Genomic DNA, 16,226 nt, shown 5'->3' with positions numbered 1-16,226 from the left:
AAGCTAGACCTGGCCTTCCAAATGATTCTATAAAACTAAGGGAATACTAAGGATCCACCCTAAAACTTACCATACAAACCTCCAGTTTTCTACATAAGACAGAGATCTATTTCTTACCTTTATATTAATAAGATCATGTGTACAGTGCTTAAGAAAATACTGCTCCTGATAACTATGTAAAAAGATGGATACATTTTGGAAATGTAATTTATTTTTTTATTTATTTTTAAAATTTATTTTTATTTATTTATTTTTGGCTGCATTGGGTCTTTGTTGCTGTGTGCAGGCTTCCTCTAGTTGTGGTGAGCGGGGGCTACTCTTCGCTGCAGTGCGTAGGCCTCTCACTGTGGTGGCCTCTCGTGTTGTGGAGCACGGGATCTAGGCTCGCGGGCTCAGTAGTTGTGGCGCACGGGCCCAGCTGCTCCGCAGCATGTGGGATCCTCCCAGACCAGGGCTCAAACCCATGTCCCCTGCATTGGCAGGCAGATTCCTAACCATTGCGCCACCAGGGAAGTCCCTGGAAATGTAATTTATATTCTAAATTCTTAAGACTGAAAATTTGAAAGCTAAGAATGTAATATAGGAAAGTTTTATTAATATTTTCTGAAATTATATGTATTGAATTTGACCTTAAAAATCTGAGTAATTTCTAAAAAATTCTGTGTTCTAGAGGGTCCATATTTGAAATGTATGTCACTTCCACAAGATATTGTGATATCTAGTTCAGAAAGACTATTTTAGGTATATAATATTCAGGGATCCACTGTTTTGAAAAAGGCCAGAAAAAAGCTTAAAGAAGAACTAAGCTGTTCTATATAGAATCCAGAAAAATGGTAGCGGCATAAAGATTATATTTACTAAGTGCCTATTATGTACCCAACAGACTAGATGCTAAGGAGTTACAAAGAAAATGAAAACGACAATATCAAATACAGAACACTACCTTCTATAATCAACAGTCACCCTTAGATCCTCTTATTTAAATAGCTATTCAGTCTGAGCTTATCAAAAATAATGGCTAGGGCTTCCCTGGTGGCGCAGTGGTTGAGAGTCTGCCTGCCAATGAGAGGGACACGGGTTCGAGCCCTGGTCTGGGAAGATCCCACATGCCCTGGAGCAACTGGGCCCGTGAGCCACAACTACTGAGCCTGAGCTCCACAACAAGAGAGGCCGCGATAGTGAGAGGCCCGCGCACCGCGATGAGGAGTGGCCCCCGCTTGCCGCAACTAGAGAAAGCCCTCGCACAGAAACGAAGACCAACACACCCAAAAATAAATATATTAATTAATTAAAAAAAAAACTTATGGCTAGCACGTGTCTCCAAGGAAATGAATGAGGCCGGAATTTACCTTTTCACCCAAATCACCCAAATCGCCAACAGGTGCGTCGTGCTCCCATCCACCAGTCTTGGGCAGCAGCTCCCTGAGTCCTCACAACAAGCCTGTGAGCTGGTGTGTCAACCACCGCGTTTCACGGACGAGGAAGCGTAAGCAGAGAGGCTGGGGGACTTGTGCAAGGTGACAGGTGGGTGGGTGGCGGAGACACTCATTTTACAGCCACGCCGCCTGCTCTTCAGAGCACAGAGCACCAGGAGGAAAATAAGGGACGACTTTCTTTTCTCGTATCACATAGAGCTTTTCACTCGCTTTGGCCCCTTTGCTGCAACTCAAACCCTGTTAGCAACAAATCAGAGTATCTGCTGACTCTGCACTGGTTGGGGGATGTCAGGGAGGAAAGTGCAGCATCCCAGCAACAAGAGTGACTGTAAAGTAAAGATGAGACGACCGGGCAGCCCGGCAGAGGCAGAAGGAACCAGAACCCGCAGTGGCCGAAGGAGGTTGCTAGTTCCCTTCCACCTTCTAAGGTGTACCTGCGGTTCAGCTCCTCCACACCTGAAGGCTATTTTCTACATTAAGGAAGGAAAGCTACATGTAGATAAGAGCCAAAAAAAATTTTCAACAGAAACTGTAGTCCTTCCTTTGGCTGTTAGGATTGAATGCTTGCAGGGTTTTCACCATAAAGCAATGAAAGCCAAGTCCCAACACATAAGAGATGCTTAAAAGGTGAGATGTGTCTTTGACCTACTCTGACAACATTACTGGGTTACTCCACAATTATTTATCTCTATGACTTTCTTAAAAAAAAAATATATATATATATGCACACGATCCATATCAATAAGATAAAAACATCATAAGATTTCATTTTAAAAGTGACTACATCCAAGAGTCCTTTTCAAAAGGTTTCCAAAGTCTAGTCCATCCTTTAATTAAAACCATGACCACCTGAGAGGTCACTTCAAAATGTAAAGGATGAAGAATGAATCTGCTAGGCGTGGAGATCCTTCACCCTTTCAGGGTTGCACGTCCTGTCCTGTCCAACTCTCCAACTAGTCTGTGAGTTCCCAAAAGCAGGGAGGTTTTTACGTTTATTTGTATCACTATTGGACCATTTGCATAATAAATAATTTATAAACATATACAACCACTCGGGGACATCATGGCTAGTATAATAGAAGGTTACGCATCTTCAAGAAGTTCAAGCCGTAGTGCTACTGATCGAAAGATTCCCTATGGTTTAACACCAGCCTGAAGACCGATGTCCTCTATTTTCGAAGATAACATTTGAGGGAAAGCAGCTTAGTACAAACCAAATGAGTTATACAGGCTTTCTGAATGGGAGAAGAACTGCACCAGAGTCTGCAGCAGCCAGATGGGACCAGGCACTCGTCTTTCCTTCCGTTATCAAGCGTGTTACATGGGACAAGCATGTCAGATGCCGGGGATACGAGTATGCAAAAACCATCCCTGCTATACTGTACTCTGCTATGCTGTGTCATAGCATCCCTGTTACACTAGCGTAGGACGTCCCCACTGATGTGCCAGGGCACTCTGGTGTGCCCCACAAGGGGGTTAGAGACACGCAGATACACTGAGGCTGAGACACTTGTCTCCTCAGACCTTGGGGCAGTCAGGCAGTGCCTGGGACAGCTGAAGCCCTTGAGATGGTCATCTTTGGCTGCAAGCAGCTTTGACCATTTCCTTAAGGTGCCATAAGATACTCTCACTTTCAATGACAGCTATGATAGAAAACTGCTTGAGAAACTGGCCCAGAGCAGTGATTTTTTCCACTTCTCTTTTTCCTTCTGCTAAGCTCTTGGAAACCACTGTGTAAAGGAAATCTCACAACTGTGGCAGCTACTGAGAAGGGTCCTTGGAACCTGTAAGAATCTCAAAACTAGAGTTTGAAAAACACTGACCTACACTGCCATGATGAAGGCTGAGACCAAGTTTTACAGAAGCCCAGCAGAGAGTTTTCTAATTTACACTACGGGAGGGTCAGGGAAGCTTTCCTGGAGCAGGTGACCTCTGCATGGGATCTCGTATGACGGGGAGGAATTAGCCAAGCCCGGAAGAGGCACAGACATTCCTGTGGAGGGAAGATCATGTGTCAAGGCACGTGGCACATGGAGAACGTGTGTCAACACAGCTGGCACACAGACACGCATATGGACCCACTATGAGGCGGAGCTCCAGAAGCACAGCTTGAAGGTATTTGGGGCCAACCTAACAGGTCATGACTTTTTCCTGAGGATTATGGGGAGATACGGAAGAAGTTTAGACAAGGAATCCCTGACGGTGCCAAGGTGGGGAAATGAATGGTGCGTGTCACGCTGGTGACAGAGAGACGAGTTACTATCACACGTTACAGGTACGCAAAGCAGAGAACGCAAGAATACGCTCTTCTAGGATCGCAGAGGACAAGTCAGGAGTCATCAGGTACAGCAGATGAAAGCCCCCCAAACCAACCTCAAGATCGTTTCACTGGTGCAGCAGTTCTCAAAAGGAATCACGTAGCCGACTTCATGACCGATGTTAACATCCATTTCGTCTGCCACCCGGAGGGCGAGCTGGACCGCAGTCTGCTTGTGGACCTGCGTGCACACCACGCCCCCGTGCTGGTAGTGGATGGAAAGGCAATATTCGGCACACCACTGAGGAACCTTTAACGGGGACAAATGAGACAGGATCAGCCCCGCTAGGAAAACCCACCACCACCACCACCACCAAAAAACCTCCAAGGGTTCATCTTATAAATGATTTGTTTTCTTCCACCAGTGAATCACTGGTGGGCTGCATTACAGCTTAGTTAGTGAAACTGAAGAATTTGTATTTATGCATAGAGTTAGTACTAGTAAATAAAGTTAGGAATAAACAGGAGTTAGCAGGGACTGTAAAAGTTAGACTCCCAGATGAAAAAAAAGGAAGATAAAAATAAAAGGCAAGGTAAAAAAAAATTTTTTTAACCTCAGCTGTTCTGAAAAGACTAATGTATTTAAGATTATTATTTTCTTTCTGGTTAAAAGAAAGCACCATCAGAGATATGGCTTCTGGCATCAACTTTTATGCTTTAAGCAATGTAAATATTAAATAGCATTTAGATGAAAAATAGTAGTTCAAAATTAAAACATTTACATTTAAATCTAAATGACCATAACAAAATAACCAGATAAGCCTACTTTACATTTCCCTGGCAATAAAAGCTAAAATACACTGCATTTATCATCTAAATACAATGAAAAGTAAGCTCAGTGAGATAATTAACCAATCCATCCAGATTTGGAAAGAGCCAATTCCAAGATTGCTCTTGAGTTATTTATTTTTAAATCCTTTTACTGAAAATGTATTATGGTTCAGTTGATTTTAAAGAGTTCATTTGCATAAGAATTATTACAGTAGAAAGTACTGAATTCATTTGTATGCTGGAATCTTAGGGCACTGTCAGTAAGTTACGCTTTGTTGCATGTATTTTTAAAATAAATCATTCTGAGTGTTTTTTAATAGATCCAAGGTATTCAAAAGTTTTAGCATTTTTAATTATCTTCAGATTTGCTATTTACTAGACCCATCGTGGAATTCTTAGATTTTTTTTTTAATATAAATTTATTTATTTATTTATTTTTGGCTGCGTTGGGTCTTCCTTGCTGCACGCGGGCTTTCTCTAGTTGCGGCTAGTGGGGGTTACTCTTCGTTGCAGTGCGCGGGCTTCTCATTGCGGTGGCTTCTCTCGTTGCAGAGCACGGACTCTAGGCGCACGGGCTTCAGTAGTTGTGGCATGCGAGCTCAGCAGTTGTGGTGCATGGGCTTAGTTGCTCCGCGGCATGTGGGATCTTCCCGGACCAGGGCTCAAACCCGTGTCCCCCGCATTGGCAGGCGGATCCTTAACCACTGTGCCACCAGGGAAGCCTGAATTCTTAGATTTTAATACTCACTATAACTTGAAAAATAAACATAACTTACTAGAAATCAAGTAACTCCAAAATGAACACCTGCTGCAGACTGCAGAGTCCCGATGATTAGAAGTGTAAATGTAGTTCCTCTGTTTCAAGATGAGTGTCAGCCTTGTCAACAGGTTGAAAACTATCAGCAATTATTTCCTCAATAACCCACTTTGTTCTATGAAAGATGAACATTTAACACACTAAGCTCAGGAAATCTGGAATCAAGGTACACCACAAGTGACCAAAGTCAGGAGTTCTAGAACTGGTGTGCCACTAGTTTGTTATTTGCAAATCACCATTTCTCTAAGCTTCAGTTTCCTTTCCTGTAAAATGGGTTGAACGGATGAGACCTACCCTTCAAGTCTGAGCTCCTGTGCCATTTTCTCCCCAAGGCTTGCTGTGATACCTCCCCTCCACCCCCCACCAGGAAGGAGACCCCACAGTGTACTTCCTGACGACCATGGCATGGACCACGGACCACACTTCCTGCAGTTGCTGGTCTGTTCCAGTGCAGATCTGTTCACCCCACTAGACTATGAGCTCTGGGAGAACAGAGATCTGTCTTGGTCACCAAATAATCTTAAATAAGTTTATTCAATAAATATTTGTTAAATGGACAAATTAATTTCTTACACTTTCCAGAAATATTTTTAAATTCTATGATTCGATATATTCTACCTTGAATTGCTTCACAATCACACCTAACTGGGAATTCACATAAAAGTTTCTATCTCCCTCATTCCCTAGGAAGTTATTTTTTATCCTTGTCAAATCCTTATTTTTAACCCAATTCCCTATTCCCTTCATATCTAGGTCCTTAGCTGAGACCTCAAATAACACTTTTGTGAGAAATTATATTAAAACTGTTTGCATCTTTGTCTCCCCACTAGAGTGGGAGATCCTTAAGGCGGACATGCGTGGTTCACATTCCCCCCACTACTTAATACAGGACCTGACACATAAGAGGGATAAGAAATATTTGGATGGAAGGATGGATGAAGACATTAGAATAATTGAAAAGAAGGGAGAGAAAGGCTTAGACTCAGGACTTAACATGGGAGAGAAGTAATAAAACCAAGGGACATTTACTTCTATGGAAGAATGAACAGTACTCACTAGCAGACTAATTATGCGTAAGAAGAAACAAATATTTTAAGATCTCTGACTTAAAATACTAGGGTAATGGCATCGTTAACAACCAGAAATTTAAAAGTAAAATAAAACAGAATGAATGAATGAAGCTAAACAGTAGCATACAGTGCTTCTGGGGGGAGCGAGGTGTTCAAGGGGAGGGAGAGAACCTTCAGGAGAGCCGGGAAAGTGGTCAGGGTTAAGGTCATCTTGATGGGAGGACATCTAGGTGTAGCCAGCCTGAGATCAACTGCAAAACAGGCCAGGAGCCTAAGTGAGGGGCCAGAGCTAGAGATACACACAGAAGTCCTAGAATTTCAGAGCCGAAAGGAATCTCTGGAAGGCATGTAGGCCACGGCCTCATTTTACACACGAGGAAAGTCTTAGAAGGGTGACTTGCCCCAGTCATCCTGCCAGTAAACAGCACAGCCAGAACCGATCCGAATCTCCCAGTTTCTCGTCCAGCATAATCTCCGCCGGGCCAGGTCGCTCCCGAGAATCTTTATACAAAGGTAGTAACATAAGCCATCAGGTTCTCAGCAGTCAACCCTTTTCACTACTCTTTCCAGCCTAATAGCAATGTCAGGGGACAGTACTACGAGGACAGCGGGCACTACTTTACACAGCTAGAACTGCTGCTGAAATGACACCATCCAGTTTCACTAAAACACCTGGATATACTCAGTCTGGTTATTATTCTAAGATCCAGGATAGCTGCTTTCAAACTCTAGAATTCTACATGATTCAGATGATTATGGGCCACGTTCCCAAGGTTCTGATTTTGTTTTCTGAGTGCGCTTCATTTATTTCTATTTACTCACATAAACAAATTCTGCAAGATTAGACTATTACAGTATGTTTATAATGTTATAAACATCATATCGGCCTCGCAGTGGAATAAATATAAACAATCCAACAGTCCTCGCTGTTCTTTTTGCCCTCCTCCACAATAGAGCAAATTATTTCACCTATGAGGCAAAGAAAATAATTCAGAAATGGGACAGCTCTTCTAAACATCAGTTCAAATAACCAGCGAAAGACTGAACACATGCATATTGGGCTTAATGTAGGGATGTCTGCTGACACAGCCAAGCTGAAAGTTGAGCACAAGTCACAGCGAATTGCAGAGCACTCACCCCGTGCAGCTCTGACTGCGTGCGATGTATTGCCCCTTTCAGTAAGTCACACATGGATGACGACAGTAAGTGATGCAGATGCAAACTGAAAGGGTCGTCTCTGAACAAAAAGGAGAGACATATGAAATCACCTCTCCTAATTATAACAACTTCTGTGCTTTAGCAGACCTTCCGAATCACTCTAAGCAAGCTACGGCACACTGTGAAGTCTGACGCCTTCGCAAACTCAAAGTATCGGCTGAAAAGAAGTATGATTCAGCAAATGCCAGAAATGTGAACATTTCGTCATTTCAAGGGGCACTAAGATTACAGCTTCACAGGGAACTCTTGCATTCTCTGCACTTATAGCAAATACCGTACCATTTTGCGCCCTGATTCTGATTCTCCTCTGGGAGTGGCTTTTTCTTTGTCCCAATAGTACTTTACCCTTCTCACCAATGCATTATGTGCCTTTCATGTCTCTCTCTATAGTTTCTCTTTGGAAGATATGCCCCCACCCGGGCATCTAGAACATACGTTAGTACTTAGCAAAAGGTGTGCAATTTGGTGAACAAAACAGAAAACTGTTCTTTTATTTATTTATTTATTTATTTTTTGTTAATTGTGGCTCACGGGCCCAGTTGCTCCGCGGCATGTGGGATCCTCCCAGACCAGGACTCGAACCCGTGTCCCCTGCATTGGCAGGCAGACTCTCAACCACTGCGCCACCAGGGAAGCCCCAAAACTGTTCTTTTATAACTGAAAAAAACAAACCTATTTACAAATTTACCTGGGCCTTTCAGCAATAGGTAACACCCACATTTATATATTTGGTCTAGAAAATTTCCCTACTAGAAATCACAACTTCACATATTTTCATTCTGAACTCATCCAACAACTTTTTCACATTCTCTCAATCCAGTTTTAAAGGCCATTTTCTGGACTGTGTGACGTGCCACACGTGCCAAAGCCTGAGCAGCGAAGCGGGCTCCGGGTCGCGCAATCAGGATCAGCGCAGACGCTGACAGAGCGCGACCGGCTCCTGGCTCTCATCTCCTCCCTGAAAGCAAATCACCGGGACTCTGGCCCATCTGCCGCTACGAGAGTAGGTAAGAGGGGTGTTCCAAGTAACCAAAACCTAATCTACATCAAGGCTTCACCTGCTTGACTTCGTAACTGGAGCTCTGCAAGTTGTACAGATTCGGAACGCGAAGCCAAGACGCTCCATCCCCACCCCGGGCAACAGGCAGGAGGCTGGGCTGCTGGACTCTGGGAGGCTGGGGCCCAGGATCCTCGGCTGGTCCTGATCCAGATCGGAACCAGGAGGGCAGCAGAGCAGTCTCATTGCTGCCACCGCAGCAGGAGGACAGCCACATGAGTCACACTGGTGTGGAACCTCCTGCCCCTCCGTCCACGGCTAGAGATTGCGTCCCCTCCTCTAGTGCATATACGAGTAAAGGACACGAGACAAAAGTCATCTGTGAGACACAACGCTACTACAGTTAAACAAATTCTAGTCCCAAAGGCCCTCAAGCCCCTGTTTTATGTCCCCGGCCTGCCCACGGTGACTGATTCCTCTTCTGGGCCACCCAGGGCGCAGCTGTGCCAAGGTCCCAATCACTCACTTTTATTTAAGTACCAGAATCATGAAATCCAAAGTTGAAAGGAACCATAAGGACCAGCAATTCACCCAAAGGCATGAATCTCTACAGCAACATTCCTGCAGGCGCCCTAAGCTGCCCGATGTGAACCAGAATGTCAGAACTCATTCCTGAGGAGTGGGTCCCCTTCTGCATTAAATGTCACATGTCCCTGGATACCATAATTTGTATACCTCTTGAGTGAACACAGGTAGACTCTGCCAGCAGAAAATGCGGGGTAAGTTACTCAGCTAATAAGGTGGAGTTGTTCTACACCATCCAGTTTCTTAATTTAGGCTAAAGCTCAGGTACGTCATGCTTATTCAGCTCACTAACCCAACCATTTCAGGGGAAATTTCAGGACAAGTAAGTAAATAGATGGTTCTGAAAATATTTCATTCTCTTTTAGGCTTTTTCATAAATCTGCCCCCAAAAAGGTAACAAGAAAAGGCTCTATAAATGTATGAAAAGTTGTCCTCTTTTCCAGAGGGCAGTTACAAAATAGCCTTCATACCATCTGCACTAAAGAGAGGTGGAATTTTTAGGATCCAGCAAAACACTTGTGGTCCTCTTTGGAAAGCTTGTGGCTAAAGACAGACTTTTCTTTGAAAGGTTTAAAATGCTGAGGAAAAAGAAAATAGTCTTAGAAGCTCTTTAAAAAATAACCAAGTTGTTTCCAGAATTAAGAAAACAACTGATGCTCCCATTATTTAAATTAGTTTAGAATTTGATTTCTCCTACCCTGAAGATACATATTGCCTTCACACTTAACAGAAACAAGCATGATTTATTAAAATGATCAAGAAGTTAGAGATGACAAGAGAAACCATTGCTAGGTATTAACATAATATATTACATGATAACAACTCTTGCCCTTTAAGATCACAAATTCTAAAAGAAAACTCAAGGAGTATATATTAAAAAAAAATTTTTTTTAAACAATATTGTGGGTTAGCAATTCTGAAACTAAAATTTGAGCATTCTAAAATTGAACAAGTAAAGATATTATGAATAATGAGTGCTAAGTTTCTCATAGTTAGTGAAGGGAGTTACAAATATGGAAGTGCAGAAGGCTAGAATGAATGCTGTACAGCTGAACTGGAATCAGAGACATCAGTAGGAACCCATGGTTTTTAAGAAGAGAGAGACAGAAATACAGATAAAACAGAAATATACATAGAGAAAGAAATACAGAGAAATAGAGAGAAACAGAGAAAGACAGAAATCGAAAGAGCTAGAGAGATAGAAGGAGAAGCAGGAGGACCTAGAAGCAACGACAAGTCAATGACCAACGGGCACTTAGCACCCATCTCCTGGTTTTTAAATACAATTCCCCACTAAAAGGAACCACCAGGGCTCCTTGAGAAAAATGGCTGTTTCCAAGACTGGAGCAGGGAACATACTAGATGAGCCTATAACATCTTACTGGGCCAGAAAGCAAAGAAATGCTCAGAGAATGATGTCAAAAGAACACAGAAGGCATCCTGAGGGAGTTCCCATAGGCCACATTGGGGACAATTTGAGCAACAAAATAAATGGGCTTAGTAATGAATTATCACCTACAGAATAAAATAAGAATTCATGAGTCCACACTGACATAAATAAATGAATAAATAAATAAGGAAGAAGAAAAAGCTCAGTTTTACGGAAGAATTCCAAATATTAAATGTATTGATAGAAGGAATTTCAGAAATAGAAAAATCACCATTTGGTTACTACCGTATAATAACGTCAAAGGTAAGAATCATCCAAGGATGCTAAAATTAGTAGCTGGAGGCACGACAAGAAGCAGACTCTACATAGTCTCCAAGTATCTCCCCATATCTCTTAAATGATAGGGGGGGAATTGTAACTTGACGATGGAGATCAAGACAGTCACCACCTTACCAAGTTATCAAATTTAACATCACCAGTCATGGGAAAAATCTTCTGTCTCCTGCTACGATGTTCTGGGGAGGACACATAGCACTTCTGTCCTCTTCCTGCCACAAACGCAAAATTGGAATCTAATCCAAAGGAAACACCAGACAGATTCAAACTGAGGGATGTTGTACAAAATACCTAACTTGTACTCTTCAAAAATGTTGCGGTCGTGAAGGACAAGGAAAGACTGAGAAGCTGCTTCAGATCAAAGGTGATTAAGGAGAAATGACAAGGAAATGCAATGTAACTTTGGATTGGATTCTGGACTAGAATTTTTTTTTTTAATTACAAAGGTCCTTAGTGGGCAAACTGATGAAATTTGAATGTTATAAGTTAGATTTTGGTAATTATATTGTGGCTAGCCCTGTTTTAGTAGATATTGCTGAAGTATTTGGAGGTGAAGGGTATCATATCATCAACTGACTCTTAAAATGTTCAGAATAAAAATCTGTGTGTGTGTATGGAGAGAGAACGATAAAGCACGTGTGGTAAAATGTTAACTTTGGTGGAATCTGTGTGAACTATATGTGGAAAATCTTTGTACTATTTTTGCAACTTTTTGTAAGTCTGAAATTATTGCAAAATAAAAACTTTAATTTTTTTTTTTTTTTTGGCTGCGTTGGGTCTTCGTTGCTGTGCGCGGGCTTTCTCTAGTTGTGGCGAGCGGTGGTTACTCTTCATTGCGGAGCATGGGCTCTAGGCACGCGGGCTCAGTAGTTGTGGCTCATGGGCTCTAGAGCACAGGCTCAGTAGTTGTGGCGCACGGGCTTAGTTGCTCCACGGCAGGTGGGATCTTCCCGGACCAGCGCTCGAACCTGTGTCCCCTGCATTGGCGGGCGGATTCTTAACCACTGCGCCACCAGGGAAGCCCCTAAATAATTTTTAACTTGCCACTTGTCCACAGAAACCAGGAAAATTATAACCCTTCAGTTTTCATCATTAGCTTCTTATGACAAACTAAATCATTCACTGTAGCAACAAGTCATCACAACAAACAGAAAATCATAATAAACCCTTGATACTGGCAGCTATAAACAAGATTAAAGAAAAAAAAAACCTATTGTCCATTTCACCCCTCTTCAAGTTCCATTTAGAACAAGTAAGCCTCAGAGGTAATAAAAACCTTAAAGCAGCAAAGTATAGTAGAAAGAGTTCTTAGAATTCCAGCTCAGAAAGTTATGTGACATTCATTAGACAAATTATCAAACCCCTCTGGGCCAGGGTTTCATCATCTGAAAAATGAAGGGGTTCTATCAGATTATCTCTGTGGTCTACTCTAATTCTTACATCATGAGAACCTACAAATGAATTTCATAATAAAAATACTTATTGCTTGCTTTACAATTTAAGAGTAAAATAGAGATCTCACTCAAATCAAACTTCAAGTTCAAATATAACAACAATAAACTGGCCAGTAAATAGTCATTAGCTATCTATCCTAATTCTTTCCTCCTTTTTAGATCCTGAAGTGTGTGGCTCTAGGCCTGGATCATATTTGGCCATTCAGTTATTTCTTACAGTCTGGAAAATAAGAATTTCCTTGTGCTTTTGACTTTCTGTAACTTAACCAACTTCACCAATAAGCATATCCACACATCCTGATTATCAGACTGCTGGACGTGTAAACATGGCAGTTAATCCCAAAACCTATGGCAGGCAAATAACATCTATCACATCTTTTAAAATATAATATGCACAACAAAATAATTTGAATAGATTTTTCTGCTATTCTAAAGAACATTCAGTGGTACAATAAACATAATTAATATCCACGCAAGTATTAACTTTTATTCAGCTGGCTTTCATAAAGAAATTTAGGGAAGCAACTTAATTGTTGTGCTTGAATTGCTGATGCTCTTTTTTGTTTTGTTTTTTGGTTTAGATAATATCATTATTAGAACAGAACACTATGCTGTGACACTGTAATTATTTAAGTAATAAAAAAGTACAACATGCAAAGCAAATGCTTTTTCGTAGCGGCTACTCACCTGAGAGCTCTTGCCACACTTCGCATCTCCTGAAACGATCACAATTTGACTTTGAAGCAGATTCTCCATAAAGGAGTATTTTTCCTTCCATATTGGAAGATCTTCTCTTTCTTTCAGAAGTTTATAATAACGTGATGAATATGGCAATCCATCAAAAGGGTTAAGTTCCAGATCCTCACAGGCCAAAATCCCCTCCTCATCCCCCTCACTGGAATCGAGGGATTCAGGAAAATAGCGTTTTTCAGAGGAAGAGTTTGGACATTCCAGTTCTTCTTCCATCTTGTCCAAGTGAGCTTAAGCAGGTGGCATTCTACAATAACCCACTGCAAATAGAGTTGAAAGTCCACATATACAAACTCAGATGTCCCAATCTCTAGGACTTCAGTTCAAGGTTTTAGCAAGCTGAATTCCTCAAATCTGCGTCTGTTCTTCTTTGCTGCATTAGCTACTGTGCTGGCTCACCAGCACTCTTCAGCATGTTAAGTGATTGTCAATAAACCACGCTAAACAGAAACAAAAAAAAGAAGGAAAATCAGGTATATATACATACAAGATGTTCAAAAGAAAAAGCATACGCATTCAAAAATAAAACATGATTTTTCCTGTTAACTGGTTACTGTCTGTCATTTCTGCTGTCTGTTTAAAAGGCCAGGAATAATATAGGTTAATTCTTAAAGTCTGGTTAGCTGCAGTTTTTTCCTGGCCAGTTTGGGAAACAATTCCACACTGGACCTGGTGCTCTCTGCCTGATCTGCCTCTATCACAGGTCCCTGCATCTTGATTGGCAGTGAATAGAAAGCAACAGGGGGACATTGTGAGTGTGAGCCTCGATCACGTGGTCACTAATCCCACTACAAAAGAGATGCCAGACCCTATAAAAGGGAAAATTGTGAGGGCCTGGGGAGTGTTCTCCAACACTGGCTACAAGAGTCTCCTATTTATTTATTTATTTAGTATTAAGAACTCCTCTAGTTTAAAGGAGAATATTAAAAAAAATACTTCATTTTACATTTGCTTGTGCCAGTTTACAAAGTCAAGTGAGTGGGTTTCTTATTTTTTTCCATCTGAGGCTATGGCTAGCTTTTGTTAATGAGGTCTTTGTTTGCTTAATTAAACCAGTAATCTCAAGCATATTTCTCGAGATTCCTGGGTCTTGAGCCCAGTATGGCATATTCAAGAGGCAATAAAATACATTTAATTTAAATGAAGAAGTGAAAAATTGCCTAAGAAAAGGTAAAATTTACGCTAGTAACACTCCCTACGTGTCAGGTAAGGGGTCCTTCCTTTTCCAATCACTGGTGATTTTTTAAAACTCTAATCAGTATTGCTGGAAATAAGCACCTTTTCACATCAATCAAGGGAAAACTAAAAAGACAGAAAAACTCGAGTATAAAAGAACAAATAATAAAATACATTTCATGATATCTTGTCACTCAGATCACTCTTTTTACAGCACCCCATTTATCGGAACTATTGCTTTTTTTTCTTTTAATGTATAACACACCACTTTATTTTTTTAACTTCCTTTTTAAAATTTTTTTCAAACTTATTATTTTTTAAATTTATTTGGCTGCACCAGGTCTTAGTTGTGGCATGCAGGGTCTTTTTTTTTAAGTTGCGTGATCTTTTTCTTTTAGTCGCGGTGTGTGAACTCTTAGTTGCGGCATGCGAACTCTTAGTTGTGGCGTGCGAACTCTTAGTTGCGGCGTGTGGGATCTAGTTCCCTGACCAGGGATCGAACCCGGGCCCCCTGCATTGGGAGTGAGGAGTCTTAGCCACTGGACCACCAGGGAAGTCCCGGAACTATTGCTTTAGATTGTCAGAGTTAGTGGGCTCAAACGGCTAGCTCCTAATCGTAAGTAATAAAAAAAAAACCTCCTCCATTGGTCAAGCCAGGCTCCAAGGAAACAGTCAATCACTTAAGAAACATTCGCTGAGTGCCTTTTCCGGGCTTAAATTAATAAACTAGGCGCTGGACACCCATTTACTTTGGGGGTAGGACAAAGAGTGGGATAGAATTTTTAAAAAGTCACATACAAATAGGCCCAAAGAGGGAGAAACCAGAGCGGGGAAAGGACGTTTTGGCTCTATGAAGGTAGAGTTCTTCAAAATTCATTCTAAAAACCATTGTTTCAAAATTATAATGGAATTATAACGTTGTGATAACACAAATGCAACATGGATTAACTCTACAATTCTTCACTGCCCCATGGCTGAGACCAGATCCACAGAATAGCTCCGAAAACACAATAGCCTGAGATCACAGGACACGCTAACTTTGAGAAGGTATCCAAGAGTCAGAAAATTCTACTGCTTAAGAGAAGTTAACATTTAGTTTGTTTTTTTTTTTTAATTAATTTATTTATTTATGGCTGTGTTGGGTCTTCGTTTCTGTGCGAGGGCTTTCTCTAGTTGCGGCAAGCGGGGGCCACTCTTCATCGCGGTGCGCGGGCCTCTCACTGTCGCGGCCTCTCTTGTTACGCGGAGCACAGGCTCCAGACGCGCAGGCTCAGTAATTGTGGCTCACGGGCTCAGTTGCTCCGCGGCATGTGGGATCTTCCCAGACCAGGGCCCAAACCCGTGTTCCCTGCATTGGCAGGCAGGTTCTCAACCACTGCGCCACCAGGGAAGCCCCAACATTTAGTTTTATATTCAATTTTTGTTTTGTTCTGATTAGAATCCCTTCCAAGGGATCTCATCGTACATGTAAATTAAATTACTGTAATGACCAATGATTGCCTTAGGTACTATTTCTGAATTGTTTTAACTTAAAAACAAACAAAAAAGCAGAGCTATTATTTTTACCAAATATGTGTCCTTGAAATGTTTCTCTTAATTTTATAGCACTCCCTAAAAGTGTAATGATCTTGTAATTAAAGTAAAATCTTACTTATAAAGTATTTACCACTTTGAATCCTCGGGGAACAGTCAAGTTTTCTGAATAGTCATCTTTCTAGAGATCTAAGGCTCACCTAGCCCCTTCATAACACATACAATGTGTACAGATACATCACCCACTTCTCTGTTATGGTGATTAAAAGATGACCACAGATTCTCTGCCACTGCTCCCATGGGGAGGTGGAGCCTATTTCCTTTCCCCTCGAGTCTGAGCTGGCCCTGTGACTCACTATGACTACAAGAATGCAGT

The 16,226-nt window shown here is 41.6% G+C and overlaps 1 protein-coding gene across 3 annotated transcripts in view; it reads right to left on the bottom strand.

Moving 5' to 3' along the window:
• The window catches only part of DHX32 (DEAH-box helicase 32 (putative)), a 54,935-nt gene that overhangs the window by 26,719 nt on the left and 11,990 nt on the right, over window positions 1–16,226 (bottom strand). For all 3 annotated transcript variants that reach the window (XM_082423181.1, XM_082423183.1, XM_082423182.1), the window contains 2 exons: window positions 13,079–13,581; window positions 3,810–4,003 (listed from right to left, as the gene is read on the bottom strand). In XM_082423181.1, coding sequence (XP_082279307.1) covers window positions 3,810–4,003; window positions 13,079–13,357 — 473 coding nt within the window. In that variant the 5' untranslated portion in view covers window positions 13,358–13,581. The remainder of the gene's footprint in view (window positions 1–3,809; window positions 4,004–13,078; window positions 13,582–16,226) is intronic.

This window comes from Balaenoptera physalus (assembly GCF_965194825.1).
Source record: "Balaenoptera physalus genome assembly, chromosome: 14".
In the NCBI taxonomy this organism is placed as follows: domain Eukaryota; kingdom Metazoa; phylum Chordata; class Mammalia; order Artiodactyla; family Balaenopteridae; genus Balaenoptera; species Balaenoptera physalus.
The sequence above is the reverse complement of the archived record's forward strand: the minus strand, read 5'-3'. Positions and strand labels throughout refer to the sequence as shown.